General features: G+C 39.5%; 1 protein-coding gene across 2 annotated transcripts in view; it reads left to right on the top strand.

Moving 5' to 3' along the window:
* The window catches only part of WASF2 (WASP family member 2), a 54,429-nt gene extending 38,897 nt beyond the window's left edge, over nucleotides 1–15,532 (top strand). For both annotated transcript variants that reach the window (XM_039334256.1, XM_039334257.1), the window contains exons 5-9: nucleotides 1,211–1,328; nucleotides 2,901–3,031; nucleotides 5,568–5,723; nucleotides 7,388–7,890; nucleotides 8,629–15,532. In XM_039334256.1, coding sequence (XP_039190190.1) covers nucleotides 1,211–1,328; nucleotides 2,901–3,031; nucleotides 5,568–5,723; nucleotides 7,388–7,890; nucleotides 8,629–8,786 — 1,066 coding nt within the window. In that variant the 3' untranslated portion in view covers nucleotides 8,787–15,532. The remainder of the gene's footprint in view (nucleotides 1–1,210; nucleotides 1,329–2,900; nucleotides 3,032–5,567; nucleotides 5,724–7,387; nucleotides 7,891–8,628) is intronic.
* The last annotated feature ends 493 nt before the right edge of the window (nucleotides 15,533–16,025 follow it).

Here is a 16,025-nt window from a genome sequence, read left to right as displayed (position 1 = left end):
TAGCTCTTTTCCTACTGTTCCTGCCTGTTTAATATTTCCCAAATATATTTCTTTTTCATGGGTATGTAGATGCTAACTTTTAATTATTGATTGAATCAATAATCCATCACAGCCATGGAGCAAGTTTCAAATTGACTCTGGAGTTCAGAGATCTTAAACCAGGGGTAGGGAACCTTGGCTCTTTTATGACTCGTGGACTTCAACTCCCAGAATTCCTGAGCCAGCATGGCTCAGCTTGGAAACCTCTCCCTTTCCCCTCAGCATGGCTGGCTCAGGAATTCTGGGAGTTGAAGACCATGAGTCATACAAGAGCCAAGGTTCCCCAGCCCTGTCTTAAATGGCTGCTCTGCGGGAATTGCATCCCATGAGGGAAGCCGAGCGAGGGATTTACTTTGGAAACGGGGTTTTGTAAGTCTGACCAAACAGGCCACAGCTCTCTTTGCTAAACTCCCCCCTCCCCAAAAAAGCAGCGTTGCAAAAAGAAACCAGTGAAGGAGCCAAAATTTTCTTTCAACCTTCCTTCAAAGAGGAATGAAAGAGGAACGCGGCATCCGCCAAGTGTTTTTTGTCCAAATTGGTACCCAAAGCAAAGGGAAAAAACTGCCGCGGAGTTTTGAAAAACTGCCAGGACTGCTGTGCCCCTTCCCAAAACAAAGCGTCCTGTGCAGTCCAGCCTCATCCTGCACAGCCACTGCAACGCCCTGCCACTCCAAAATGAAGTACCGGTCGAAGTCCCCGTAGCAGACGGCACCCTCCTCTTGCTGCCCCCCCTTGCCCATCACAGGGGACCATCAGGGTGTTCAGAAAGGAGAGGAAAAGGTTGTCCAGAGGTGGGGTTTTGGGAGGTGGTGGTTTCAATTTCCCTTCTGCTCTGCTTTCCCTCTGGTCTGTTTTCAGGGCGCCTCTGCCTTGCGCTTCCAGTGCCGTGCAGCCGAGCCCACCCCTGTTGACCAAGCAATTGGCAACTTCCGGTTCCCGTTGCTTTGCTTTGCCCCAAATTTGAGGAAGTATATATATCTCCATGCTATCTCAAAATATTGCCTTTTGCATATTGAAGTCTGTCACTGGTGTAGAATTTCCACTTATTTTGGTTTACCTTAAAAGGGAAACTTATTGTTGTGGTATTTTCCCTTACTATCTCTGTTTCATATTTGGTTGTCGGGTACACATATGTAACCATCTCATTCTGTATGGATATCCTCTCTCCTAGGGATGATGGCAAGGAAGCACTTAAATTCTACACAGATCCATCATATTTCTTTGATCTTTGGAAGGAGAAAATGCTGCAGGATACCAAGGATATTATGAAAGAGAGACGGAAGCATAGGGTGAGATGGGTGGCACAGTTTTGCTTATGCAAATTTGTTTGGTTCTAACTTTGAACAAAGAGAAGAGAAAGGTAGGAGATTGCCATTGCCTGACTGCTGGCAACTCTTGGTGGATATGGACAATCACACAGCTGGTTTGTGGGGGGGGGGGATTGGCTGGGGGACAGACTTCACTCAATTTTCTTTATGCATTATATGTGCTTCTGCTCTAGTGTCATGTACTCAATTACAAGAATAATATATGAAGCAGAATAAGGCAACTTTTGATGGCCAAAGTTCATACTTAAGCTTATGAGAAGCTGCAGGCAGCAAAGTAGATGAAACCACATCTCTTACTGTGAGTGGGACTATTTGGGGAAAGAGGTTTTAAGGCCTTTGTTTCCTTTTTATCACTGATAACCCTGTTCTGGATTTAGAATTTTCTTCTATTTTCTAACTCAGAACAGTACAGGTATGCCATTATTTTTAGTAATAATTGTTAGAAGGGAACTCTGTGGTCTGAAAACATTGCCCATCTTGAATAAGTTTTTGTTACAAAATAGTTCATATTGTTATAATAATATGAATTGAATATCCAATGGTAGGATTATTTGTACACTTAAACCTGCAACTGAGCAAAGTTGGGATTTCCTGTGCCATTGTGCCCACATTAAAATTAACAATAAAGGTTGTCTGTCTGTCTGTCTATCTATCTATCTAATGTGGATTAAGTTATCTGCTCCATATTTCTGGGTTAAGATGTTGCAAAAAGATGTCTTATTTTGGGAATATTTTCAATTGAAATAAATCAGTTGGGAAATCATACTCATAAAAAAGCTTTATCTAGATGGCATTTTCCTATGCTTTAACTGCATTTTTATTTAGGGATGAGTAAAAGTGATAGAAATTACATTCTAACAACACTTAGTGAAAAGGCAAATAGTTATGTGGGAAATTTGCAGTTTCTAAGAAGCTTTTTCTATCCCCCACAATCCCTTTAGTAGCTTCCTTTTAGGCTTTCTTAACCAAAATATTACCTTACTTGGTGCCAGCCAGCCTTCTGCAATTAATTTGTGGAAATTCTGAACCATTAAATTAAGGTTTGATTTAGCAGCGGTGACATCAAGAGACTATTATGTAGCAGTTGCTTGCTAATAGCAAAAAAACAACATAACACCCCAGCTCTTATTTATTTGTGTTTTTACACTTGGGTATCTTCTTATAGTAGGTAAGATATAATCCTGTGATTGGACTTTTGAAGAATATCTTATTGGTCTCTTTTGTAAAGATGCACATTATTTTCATTTGTCAGTGGACACCTATTTACAAAACACATAACTCAGATAAAGCATTGATGCCTAAGAACTATTAAATACTTGTGCTATTGGATAGGCGTAAGCCACCCAGATTCACCTTATCCGGGAGATGGGCAGCATATAAATTAAATAAATAAAACATATAAGTGTAGCTAGATCTAGTGAGAGAATATGTTCCTTATTATGTACATTTTTATTGAGATAACCTTTCTTTGCACATGACAAGCTTAAAGGGCTAATGGTACCTACAGTTGCTTCCTATTTATTTATTTTATAGAAAGAAAAGAAGGATAATCCTAATAGAGGAAATGTAAATCCTCGGAAGATAAAAAGCCGAAAAGAAGAATGGGAAAAAATGAAAATGGGTCAAGAGTTTGTTGATACAAGGGAAAAACATGGACTAGGAGGGTAAGAGATAACTGTAATGCTGGCCATGGAATTGTTCCTGTGGCCAACAAGGCTAAATATTTTTGTTCCTGAATAGTAAGTAGCCTTCCTAAGAAGGAATGTTAAAATTGATTGTGATATAACGTGTGTAGTCTGCTTGACTGAGCCTGCTCTAGTTAATAGTGAATAGTTGAGGTAGATTTTTGAATCTTAGCACATTTCTTTAAGGCTATGTTTTAAAAAAAGATTTTTTTTAAAAAAAAAATCTGGCTCCTTATCAAACTAGTTTTGAGTCATGCTAAGAAAACTGCATGGGTCTGAAGTGTAAGTCACCAGGAGTAGTGCTTGACTTGAAGGTAACTTTATTTTTATTATAGTTAATATAGAAATGTGGGGGTTTGAGACTAGTGAAATAATTACCATGCTCTTTCATTTAGAGTTCACAAAACCATTTACTTATTGCATAGTGAGCAAATTGAGAAAAAGTAGATGAGATAAGTGCCTAGTAGTACAAACTTATTCATATCTTAACTATGCAACCTTGACTTCCCTTCAACAAGTGCTGAATTTGTCTACTGCTGATTAGAACCAATATAGGTTGTTATAGTGGAGCTGATTTGGAGATTATTGTTCCTGCTAGCAGCTTTAGAATTGGGACATGTTCAACAAACTACCTCTTCATTACTTAGGCCATACTGTGGCATTTAAAAGAAGAGAATTCTACCTATCAGCTTGACTTTTGGGGATATCTTCATCTATCAGAAATATAAATTGTCTACTTTTATTTGGGGCCAGTCATTTTGCTGTAGAGATATATTGGATGTGGTGTATTCTTAATTACATTAATTAGAAACACTAATATGGAATAGCATTTTTACCCTAAGAAACAAACGTATGAGATAATTCTTACGGTCTTCTGCTATTTAGGAGAAGGTAGACATGATCTCCTTTAGGGGTCAATAATCTTATTAATCGAAGCTGCAGATTAAAGAAAACTATCCATTTCAAAAACAATTTCACTGCATTTAGGGGGATACTGCAGTGAAATGTTCCCGTCCTGTCCCATCCCATCGCATCCCATAGGATAACCTTACAATAAAGGCCAAATTTCCATCTTTCATGATATACTGACCTTTTTGTCAAGGTCATACATACACAATCACATTCAGCTCTTCTTCCCTTAGAAAAAGGTGGGGAAAACCCCCACATCTAAAATTGTTTCTAGAGTGGCACATCATTTGTGTTGCGAAAGAGAAGCCTTTGACAATGTTGGAATAAATGAATGGCTGAGCGAGGCCATGAAGTTTTTCCCGTGTGTATTCTGAAATCATTGGAAGAGAGCTGTCCAGTTACTTTTCCAAGGTCCTCTCTCCGTGACCACGTGTGTTTATTGTCCACACATATTTACTCTTGTAATGAACTGAAAATGTCAATTACGAATCTTGAAAGCCTTTTTAATAGTTTTGGCAAACGGGTGAAATTTGGATAATTCTCCATATTAGTTTTACATCCATCACTTGTAGCCAGGATCAGCTGGCTTGGGAATGCATAGCAAATTGGTTAAACTGAATCAGAGTGATATACTGCTGGCCCTATTTTGGTACTATTCTTCTAATAAGTGACTTTGAGATTGGCATCTGAACCCTTCCATATTTTTTTTTACACTTGCCACTTTGTGTAAGTGCCATGTGGTATGAACAGATGAAAAATCATTCTTGAATAGGAAAAGATTGCTGGTGTGAGCCATCATTTTTCTTTTTTAAAGAATAGTATAATTTTTATAAGGAGATAAATTATATTGATTTCAGAGGTCTGAGTCTACACATATGGGTAAAGTGATCTCTGCCCCTATAACTGAAATTCAAGTTAATAGTAAGAAGCTGCAGTACAAGTAGTCCTCGACTTACGACCACAATTGAGCTCAAAATTTATGTTGCTAAGTGTGACATTTGTTAAGTGAGTTTTGCCCCATTTTACACCACAATTGTTAAGTGAATCATTGCAGTTCTTAAGTTAGTAACATGGTTGTTAGGTGAATCTGGCTTTGCTTGTCAGAAGGTTGCAAAAGATGATCACATGACTCTAGGACACTGCAACTGTCATAAATCTGAACCAGTTTCCAAGCATTTGAATTTTGATCACATGACTATGGGGATGCTGCAGCAGCTGTAAGTGTGAAAAAGAGTCATAGGTCACGTTTTCCAGTGCTGTTGTAACTAAATGAACTGTTATAAGTCGAGGACTTCCTGTATAGATATAAAAGTCTAGCCAAGTTACTATTGTTTATACCAGTGTTTCTCAACCTTGACAATTTTAAGGCTGAGAAACACTGGTATTGCAATTGGTATTGCAATTAAAATTGCAATTTTAATTGCAATTTTAAGCAATGCTGGCTGTGGAATTCTGGGAGTTGAAGTCCACATGCCTTAAAATTGTCAAGGTTGAGAAACACTGGTTTATACGGTTTGCACATGCTATAAGCATTCTACCTTTGAAGCTCCTTTGAACTTTGGGAAGGGGAGGCTCTTGGCTCACAACTGTACTTTTGTGGTTTTAGGTACCCTCCTAACATGGTGTATCAGAATGGTAGCATTGGCTCCAATGAGAGCGTTGATGCTACCTACTATCCACCTCCTCCACAGCCAGAATCAGCTTCACCATCACCTCCTCCAATATTCGATGATAGTCTTCCGCCACCACCAGCAGAATTTAGGTAAGTATTGCTGAAGGCTCCCTAACCATCAAAACAACTCAGACAAGATCCTAAAGAACCTGTCCATTAGTGCAGTCAGTGGTTGTAACTTGTCAAAACACTTTTTTTTTTCAAGCAATACTTGAAACACTAGGCTGAAGCAAGAGTTGCCCTCCTGTGTTTGCGGTTCCATTGCAGTGCTTGTTACGATTTGTTTTATATATCATTTTTTCCTTCGTAGAAACATTCAGTTATTTATAGCAGACATGTTAAACCCAAGGCCCGGGGGCCGGATGCGGCCCGCGAAGTGGTTTCATGTGGCCCGCGAAGCCATCCTGGAAACAGTGAAGGAATGGCCCCCTCTGCCTTGGCCTTGGCCCAGGCCAGCTGGGAGCCCATGTACAGTTTTGTGGTGGCCATCTATGCTGAAACACATTCAGTCTTAGCTCCATAAGCCCCCCCCCACACACATGGCCTGAGAGGAACAGTGAGGCTCCTCCAGTGGACCATGCCTTGGTACCTGCTCTGGTCCCACCCCCTTCTGCCAGAGACCCACAGATCTATCCCACTCCTGCCCAGGCCCGTACAGGCACCCTTGATACAAACGATGTAGAGCTGGCCACACCCACCCAGTAGGCTACACCCACTCCATCCACGCCCACCCAGTAGGCTGCACCCACCCTGTCCACACCCACCCGGCCCCCTGAGGGCAACTGCAATGCTGATGCGGCCCTCAATGAAATTGAGTTTGACACCCCTGATTTATAGTCTTGGTGATGGTATATCTTACCATAATTACAAATTAAAGAGGAATGGGGAATTAGCTAAGTACTTTAATTAAAAGGAAACAAATTCTTACTTGTAAAAGATATGAAATAAATATATTATGGTGTTAAGGATTTTAATAAATGTAAGTGGGTGTATCTGGATACTCATACGCCTTTTGAAATATGGGTGCATTTGGAATATGGAGACCATGAAGAGCATGTCACGAAGGCTACATCAATTATAAAATAGGCTTTTATCAGAAATCAAGCCAAACATTGGACTGATGTCCCCCACCCCTATCCCCAATGTTATTTTCTAAGAATATCGGGCCTAGAAGCATACTGAAAATACTTGGTGCTTTGTTGCATGCTAACTCTTAATTTTAAGGGCCAATGTACTGCAAATAAAGCACCAAATGTGTCCTCAGATTTTTCAAGATTCTTCTCATTTAAAGACTAAACATAAAATTAGGTAGGGGCAGGGAGCTTTACAAGAGTCAAAAAATGGGTCAGCGAGCACATTGTTAACCAGATCCCATGCTGGGGATTCAGCCTGTAATTTGTTTAGAATTGCAGAAAGCCAGAACTCTATAAAGGTGGGATTACAAGGGACATGCATTTGTTGACATTGATTTTTTTAAAAATTGCATGTCAAGGTTATTTGAGTGTGGGTGCTATGTTCAGATTCTTTTCACATTCGTTGGAATCTTTCCAAAAGCCTAGGATTCCAGAGGGAACATTGAATCTAAATTACAGAATTTAAGTCAGTTCTTGTGAGGGATATCAGAAAACGTGAAAAACCGATTGCTTTGCACTACAGTCAAGATGTACTTTTTCACTGACAGTGTTTGATCCTGTTTGGAAAAAACTCATGAGGGGTTCTTTTGCTCTCCATTCTTCCCACTTTCTACTCCACAGTTATCCACCTAGCCAGAGTGTTTCTGGAGGGCTGAAGAAATCCATCCTCGTCAGCCCCAGCCATCCTCCACCAGATCCTCCTATTAGTTCACCCCTGGGAACCAGACCCGGCTTTGCCCCACCTCCTGCTCCACCACCGCCACCACCGATGGAGGGAGTTCCTCCACCACCTCCACTTGCCAGCTTTCCAACTCCTGGCAGTCCTCCTCCTCCATCTCCACCCTCCTTTCCTCCTCACCCAGATTTTGCTGCCCCTCCACCCCCTCCACCTCCAGCAGCAGAATATGCCGTTGTGCCATCTCCCCTGCTATCACAGCCCACAAGTGGGGTGCCACCCCCTCCCCCTCCTCCCCCTCCTCCTGGCCCACCCCCTTTATCTTTTGGTGGCATGGGTGTTCCAGAGGCTTCTGTTCAACAACCCGATTTGGTGCCCTCCAAGCCAAAATCCTCATTGCCTGCTGTTAGCGAAGCTAGGAGTGACTTACTTTCTGCTATTCGTCAAGGTAAGTTCTTCTCATTTTGGATATCTGAAGACCAAGCGCCATATCATAAACACAACCCAATTAGGAGCCGTTCTGCTGTTGCTGGAATTCTGAACTTAGCAAAATATATTGGAAATAATTTAATCTCATACAAGGTATTTTCTTTGAGTCTCCCCAACTGCCATTGTGCCTTTGGATTCCTAACCACTAGTAGCAGCTTAACTTTTCTGTTCCATCCAGCAAGCTTAAACAACAACATTGGCTGCATCCTTTTTACTGGGACTAATTGAAAAATTGCCTGACTCCTGTGTTTTGGAGAGAGGATACGCATTGCTGCTTTATATGCTTTACTGTGGTCTGAATTCTTCTGCGTTTGTTACATTCTTTTTAGTTTCTTCCTACATCTCATCATTAAAATCATCTTGGTGTAGCTCACTTTGTCCAATGTCTCATACAGTATAATCCTCACTTTTGACATCTTCCTCACTATATTTTTGCTTTTTCAAAACATGCAAGTTGCTGAATAATTCTGTAAAACCTGAAAGTTACCTTTTGTGTTGGGCTTTTTTCCTGATTGTCTTAGTTGCTGCCATTTCCCTCTTCTTGGGGAGGCAAGGCAGTGCACAACTATTTCCCGTAATGCTACTTCAGCATTATGTGATTTTGTCTCTACACGTACACATACATACACAGAGAAAGAGAGAGAGAGTATATATGACAGTCGGCACCTGCAACTTCCTTTCTTTCTTTCCTTGCCAGGATTCCAGCTCCGTAAAGTTGAAGAACAGCGTGAACAAGAGAAGCGAGATGTTGGGGGCAATGACGTGGCAACCATTCTCTCACGCCGCATTGCGGTAGAATACAGCGATTCAGAGGATGATTCATCAGAGTTTGATGAAGACGAGTGGTCTGATTAAGCCCCTGCACACTCCCAATATGGGGACAGAGGCGGATAAGATGGAGAGAAAACGGCCATCGCTTCCCAGAATGCCAAATTTTTTTTTCTTTCTTTTCATCCAATAACCAAAGATTGATCTTCCCGACTTCCAAATAACTGCCTTCCCTCCCAGTTGATGGGACTTATACATCCTTCCAAGAAAGAAGGAAAATGAACCCTAGATTTCCAGATTCTCAGGTTACTATGAAAATATATATATATTGTTAAAGATTTTCTTTGGTTTAGGACTAAATTTGCAGCTCCTGGTGCAATCAGGAAGTGTTGTTTAAGATGACAGGCATGTTGAACAGCAACAAACTCGCAAGTAGTACTAATTTCCTTTGCAACAGTATGTGGAGGCATTGGAAACACTGTAGTAAGCTGGTGATTCACCTTTATCCGTCAGATAGGGTATAATTTTAAATTTCTGCTCCCACCAGCCCTAACAATAGTTTATTTATGCTAAATTTGGAATGTATTAATTTAGGTTGGAGTTTAAAAAACACTGTACCATGTACATAACAGGATCTTCTAAAAATTTTATCTCTTCCCCCCTCAATGCCTGTTAAATCATAGAATGAGCCTGGGAACAGGGATCCTTTCTGCTTGACCCATAGTACCACTTAAGTTTTTATAATGATGATGGAATTTAGTATATGCAAAATTAGGAAGAATGTCCCTCCGTGTGCCTTGAAGACAGAACTTTAAGCACTGGACGTGGTCTTGCTTTGTAATCAGAAGACTTTCAGATTCTCAGTTCATTAGAAGGTCCTACATGAATCAAATTATCTGTAAGTGCTTTTTTTAAAAAAGCAAGCACATTATGCTAGAAACTGAGATGTGGTAAAATCAAGCGATGCCCCCTCTTTAGACACCACATGGGACTTTTGAAGTGTCCATGGACCAACTTGGCCATACGTAATATATGCCCAGTCTTCCTTATTATTTTGCTTTAATCCTTCAATAGTTACCACAGAGTTATTTCAGCATTGTTGGAGCCTACAGAGCCTCAACTTCAGTTACAAAAGTGGTTTATTGACAAATTTACTTTGGGTTTTACCCTACCAGCATTCGATATACATATTTCAAATAGCCTTTTTTTGGATTTACTTCGCCAAGAACTAGTATACAGAATGTCAAAGGGCAGCCGCCTAAATTTATCCAGGCACCCCACTTACTGGAACAGTGCTATCACTTTAATCAGAGTGATGGTTTGAATAGGGAACATGCCTACCTATTTATTGGTTTGAAAATCTTTGCCTTGCCATATGCCTTGTTGGCCTTTTCTTAATAGGATGTGCCTTGTAACAGCTTCTATACCCCAAAGAGTGTTTGTTTTCTTGCTTTTATCCTTACAGATCTTTATTCCATGTCCCTGTTTTGTTTTGAGCTTCTGGTGCCATGGCAATATAAGTGGAGCTTTTCTTTAGCCAGAGGAGGACCAAACTTTCAGAAGTAGGCAGAAAGTCTAAATTATCTTGGAGAAATTCCTTCTGTTTGGTGATTGCCTTTGAGGCACTGAACAGTTTTGAGCATCTGATTTGAGTGCATAAAGGATAGGCCGATGGGTAGTTTACTGATAAATTATAAAACCTTTCAAAATTTCAAGAATGACCCCAAGGCTCATTAGTAACCCAGAATTAATATTCAACTACTAAAAGTAGTGGCTAGCTTAGAATGAAATGACAGAACTTGGTCTGTTTTTTGATTTGCCTGGCATTTCATACACAGCAAAACCTTTAACTTTGCGTGACTGTAAGTAATAAATCTCTGTGAATGGTTCCTCCTAACGAGAGCCACAAGAACATAAAAAGGCCTCCAGGTGTGCTTTCAGAATAAACGGTTACCCAGACACGGTGCCAAGAAAACTACATGGCTGTGCCAATGAAATTAGGGAGCCTTTGTATTTAGTATAACTTATTTTCCTAGTTATCCCCATAAATGATTTTTTTGCAGATTGACTGTATCAATTTATCATCAATGTGCTGCATAAGGATAATGGGCATTCTTAATATAACATTTAAATAGATTTGACTTAAGGTTGACTTCTAAGTTTGAAAGTGGTGCTAATTCTTTCTGTGTTCTTTGAGAGGTGGGTGTCCTGTACAGAGAGAGTAGTTTATCTTGTCAGCTTTTCACAACCTGATGCCTCTCACTTAACAGCTTTTAAATTGCTTGCCTAGGTTTACTAACAACTGAAAATAAAGGGGTTGTACTCAAACATAGTTGTACTCAAACATATCTGCACATTCTGAAGGTAGGGATGAGTTCAGATGCTAGTTAGTAAAAAGCTTGAAGTTAACTCCTTTCAATTTAAATCCCTCTTATTGCTCTTTTGCACTTTTAAGAGGTGTGACAACCTGCTGGAAAACAACAAGTTGTTACATTGAGCATCATGTTCAATGAACTGCTCTGAAAAAAAGTTGTTTGAGAAACAGAAAACCAGTCTAACACCTTATCCAACCAGATGGGCCACAGTTATCAGCCATGCTATAGAGTCGCTGCCTCACTTTCTGCTCCAGTTTTAAATAGATCTTCTCCCTGAAACCATCAAGACATTCATGCTTGTTGTGAAGCATCAAAGTAGATTTGATTCATCTCCAAAAGATGGCTTTAGTCTTGCTATTCTGATTTTAGAATAGTTAATTGAAGTTAATCGAAGATGTTAGTTAATTGAAATTAATGGAAGAGGCTGTACAGATTTCATTCTCTCGAATTAGTTGGGATATTTGAGGGTTTCTTATAGCATCTAAACAGCAGGAACAATTGCTTGGTTCAATGGAAGAATAGGGTGGAGAAGAAATCCCTCTAGAACAGGGGTCTCCAAACTTGGTCGCTTTAAGACTTGTGCACTTCAACTCCAAGAATTCCTCAGCCAGCACGGCTGGCTAAGGAATTCTGGGAATTGAAGTCCACAAGTCTTAAACGGCCAAGTTTGAAGACCCCTGCTCTAGGACAACAATGCTACTGCCTGATTTCTACAGAAAGCCCACCCATTATTTAATTTCCTTTTCTTTTCCTTTTGCATCACAGCTTCTGAGCAAACTAGTTTTTCAAAGTTTTTTTCTTTTTAAATTATTTTAAGTTCTTGATTGTGCCACTGGGTCCAAAACCTTTTTCTACAATGCTGGGTCCAAAAACTTTTCTACAATCTTCGAAGATTGACTTCTTTCCTTCTCCAGCACAGTTGACCACATCATGAGGAAGGACCCTTCAAAATCTCAGAGGTCATAAAGCTTCGTCAAGCAGGCATTTGAGTAGAGAGAAAGACTTAAAATATGCCTCTTGAATCACACAGCTGGGGAGAAGGATGCTGTGTCCTTTTACCAGGCTGCTTTACTACAGAGACTCTGGAGTCTGCTCTGCTTGATTTCCTTTTTAAACAGAATTTTGAAGTGGGGAGGGAGAGAGTGACCTTTTCTTTCCTTATTGCACCTTTTAACGTGATTCATTTTAAATGATTTCAAAAACTAACAATGTTTATGTAGAATAAGTTGACTTCTATAAGTGCCTTATTTCATAAAATATATTTATGTAAGAGTAATTATTTCAAATGTATCATAAGGTCATATCTAAACAAAATATGGAATGTTGAAGAAAGTGTTCTTTTAACAAAGTTCTCTTAAATGGTCAGTTTGTAAAAAGAGATCAATAGATATACCTTAATTAACTGCAGGAGGAGATGGTTATGAACACAGTTGTTGGTTTTATCAATAGAGACCAAGAACGTTACCTGTTCCAGAATATAAGAGCAAGTGGTATGATTTCTCTAGGTGTTTATCAGTGTACCCTTAGACATTTAGTGAAAATGGGCAACCGTTCTATGATATGCTGAAAGTCTGCTTTACTATAAACTCAGCAGTTGTGGGAATTGGCTGTTGGTATGAATTCAAAAAGCCTTAAACCTAAAGCAAAAAGTGCTGTGGTGACCTCAGTCTTGTTTATGCTAGAGGTCAGTGATCCTCAGGTTGTTTCTGTACAGCCTGATTATCAGTACCGAATTCTGCCTGGCATGTCTTGGGTGAAGTGGGAGAAGCACAATGGAGACTGGAATTGTTGCTTCTCTTCCACACACTCATGCAGAGTTTGACTCTCCATATTCTTTTTACTGTCCCTAGTTGCTATTTTTAATCCAAATCTTTAAAAAACTACTTTTATAATCTCTTTCGTTTTGTCTGTCTTTCCTTGAGGGACTTCTTGTAAAGTATATGTGATTAAACAAAACTTTACCATATAAACTTTAAAGAAATGAGAAATCCTTTCTAGCCATTGTGTTATGTTTAGGGTTGGATTAATCGGTCACTTTCTCTAATGCTCGGTTATAATCTGTTACTGCCATTCACAGGAGATCTTCTTTTCTTGCCTATGTCTCCTGGTATATCTACAACTTAACAATTATGAATGCATATGTGCTTTTTGTACACCCTTTCCCTCGCCCTGTGCGTTGTTACACTGGTGAGAATTTCATTGGAAAATTCAGTGCAGCCCGAGGACTGCAAGATAGCTGTTCCAGTTTATAGGAGTGAAAAATATCCTCTTCCTTAGTATCACCTTGCAAATCTTGGTCCTGCTGTTCTTTTTCACCTTCTTTTAAAGTCACTTTTTATCTGCTGCCCTAAAGATCAGAAGTTTACAGTTAAAGGAATATTGTGTGGTATTTGGCAGTCATTTTGGCATCCTTCCTTACCACATTGGATGTGCCTGGGCAATGGATTGGCTTAACATGTGGGTTCTACCTACTTCAGTCGACAAACCCTCTGCCCTGGTTTAAGAAAACATTTGGAAACATTGATAAGTTTTATGGATAGTCCATTTATATGGCAGAGATCCTTGATTTTAGAAAATCAAAAGGTAGATGAAATTGTTCAGGATTAATAGATATCTGGGGTTAAAAAAGTCTTTTCCTTGGGAGGATATAATGCTAAGTATTCATTTTGTTCTAAAGACATTGAAAGAAGCTACCCAATAACTTCCAGTTTTTCTCTCCTGATCCACAATTCATCACGTTTTCACAACTTAACTGCAAATTCTTTTGGGGACTCTACTATATGTGAATTTGATAGGAAATATTTGTTCAAATATTTTTGCACGTTTCATAGCAATAAATGTGATTGATTGATTTTTTTTCCTGCCAGAAGAAAACAAATCCATTTTTAGGTGAGTGAAGTTCATTAGAACTGGAGATAAATGCAGTTAATATGTAGAAACCCTAGAAGAATTGTTGATACAACAAATGGAAGTTGAGCATATTCTGGAAATTATAACTTCAAATACAAACGTTTTCTGCCTTGGGTCTACAAGCAGCCTTCACTTTACAACCATAATTAAGCCTGACAATTAAGGTGGTAAGTCATGACAGTTATAAAGTGAGTCATTATGTGATCGATTTTATGACCTTTTCTGGTAGTTAAGTAAACTGTTGTGGTCAAGCCAGCATTCCATTTAAGCGGATGCCATGGTAATTAATCCTGTTCTCCATGGGTCATTTTATGGCAAAATGTGGGTCACAATCACATGATGCTGCAAATGGTCGTACGTGTGAGACAGTTGCTGAGTGCCCAAATGAAGTCATGTAACTGTGGGGGAAGACCATGGGAACTTTAGGATAAGTAGGATAAGTGATAAGTAGGAGTTTTTTGGGGGGGGTCTGTCATAACTCTAAATGGTCATTAAGCATTGGGTTGTAAGTTGAGTCCCACCTGCATTAGAATTGTTTTCTGCATGTTGGATTGAGATTCTTATGTCCTTTCCCCATGTTTTGTTCAAAATATCCATAATTGATAGGCCTTTAATCTGGTATAAATATGATTAATGGGTATGCAACCCAATCCAATCATGTTCTGCTTTTATTTTATTTTTATATGAATGCTATAAGGACATAAAACTTTATTGAAGTGAAGCCATGGCACATCTAGCCTAATATCTGATGTCATGGCATGAGCAGTCTTCTACATCTTGATAGGTCACCATCGAAAACCTTTGTCACATGAAGTGGTAGTAAATAATGCCATTTTAATGCTTAAATAATTACTGTATTATTTTCCTCAAATTTGCCATAATTAACTTCATAGGGTAACTTATTTCAGCGTAACTGTGGGCAGGGAGGGTAAATAACCCATTTTTGTTTTATTTCTTTCATGCTTTTACTCTCTTAAATTTAAAAATAAAACAGTCCTTTGCCCCTTCTCTCTACTCTTCATGGAAATAAATGGTTAAAAATATACTGTGTGTGTTTTCAACATTTTCAAAAAGAAATATTGTTTCACATGAAGCAGTATCCTGGTGCCTTTAAGCCTGGGGCCTGCTTTTGTGAGCCAGTTTGGTGTAATGTGGAAGACATCAGGCTACAAAATGGGAGACTGGCTTGTCCTGTTTTGACACAAAGCCAGCTGGGTGACCTTGGGCCAGTCACCCACGCTCAGCCCTGAGAAGGAGGAAATGGCAAACCCGCTTCTGAAAAACCTTACCAGGAAATATGCAAGGATTTGTCCAGGTGGTCTCCAAGAATCAGACACAATTGAAGGAAGACAAAAAAAAAAAAGCTTTTGTTATAATTTGTCAAAATAGACCCTTGTGTGATTAAAAAAAAAAAAAACCACTGGTGAGTGTGTGGGAAATTACCATGTTTTTTCCTGTTGTTTGAAGGGGAAGATACTTTGTTCTTCTAGCTCTGCTGTTGACAAAACTAAAATTGATTAAGCCATTAAATGATTCAGCCTATTTAAATACCGTTTTGCATTTCTAATGAGTGAAATAAGGGGATGGATGCAGTGTTTAAAAATGTTTCCATAGTCATTACAATACCATGCAGCATAAATGCAACAGCCCAGCACTTAAAAATCTGCCTGTAATATTAAAAGCCTGCCTGTATGTGTGTCGGTCTGCACACACACAGAGATGCTTTAAGGAGGTGGGGGAGGGCAGCTCTTAATTACCTGCCTTGGATTAAAGTATACAACAGCTTGACAAATCTCTCCTGAAGTGGTGGTTTTAATAAAGTGTAGCATCACTCCTGAAAAAGTTCCTCCCCAAAGATAGCAGGTTTCACTTCCAGGAGCTCAAGCCAAATAGCCTCAGCATCTAGGATGTTTCCTACAGGACAAAAGGAATCTTCTGAGCATAAGGTAATGATGTCAGTGGAGGTTGTTTTTGAGTCTCACGGTTGCCTTGCCTGTGGCCAAATCCAGGCATGCTGGGCCTGCGCAGCTGCAAACCTATG

Source organism: Crotalus tigris, unplaced genomic scaffold, assembly GCF_016545835.1.
Source record: "Crotalus tigris isolate CLP2741 ecotype Arizona unplaced genomic scaffold, ASM1654583v1 scf7180000017628.32516253702:7417878, whole genome shotgun sequence".
NCBI lineage: Eukaryota > Metazoa > Chordata > Lepidosauria > Squamata > Viperidae > Crotalus > Crotalus tigris.
The sequence above is the reverse complement of the archived record's forward strand: the minus strand, read 5'-3'. Positions and strand labels throughout refer to the sequence as shown.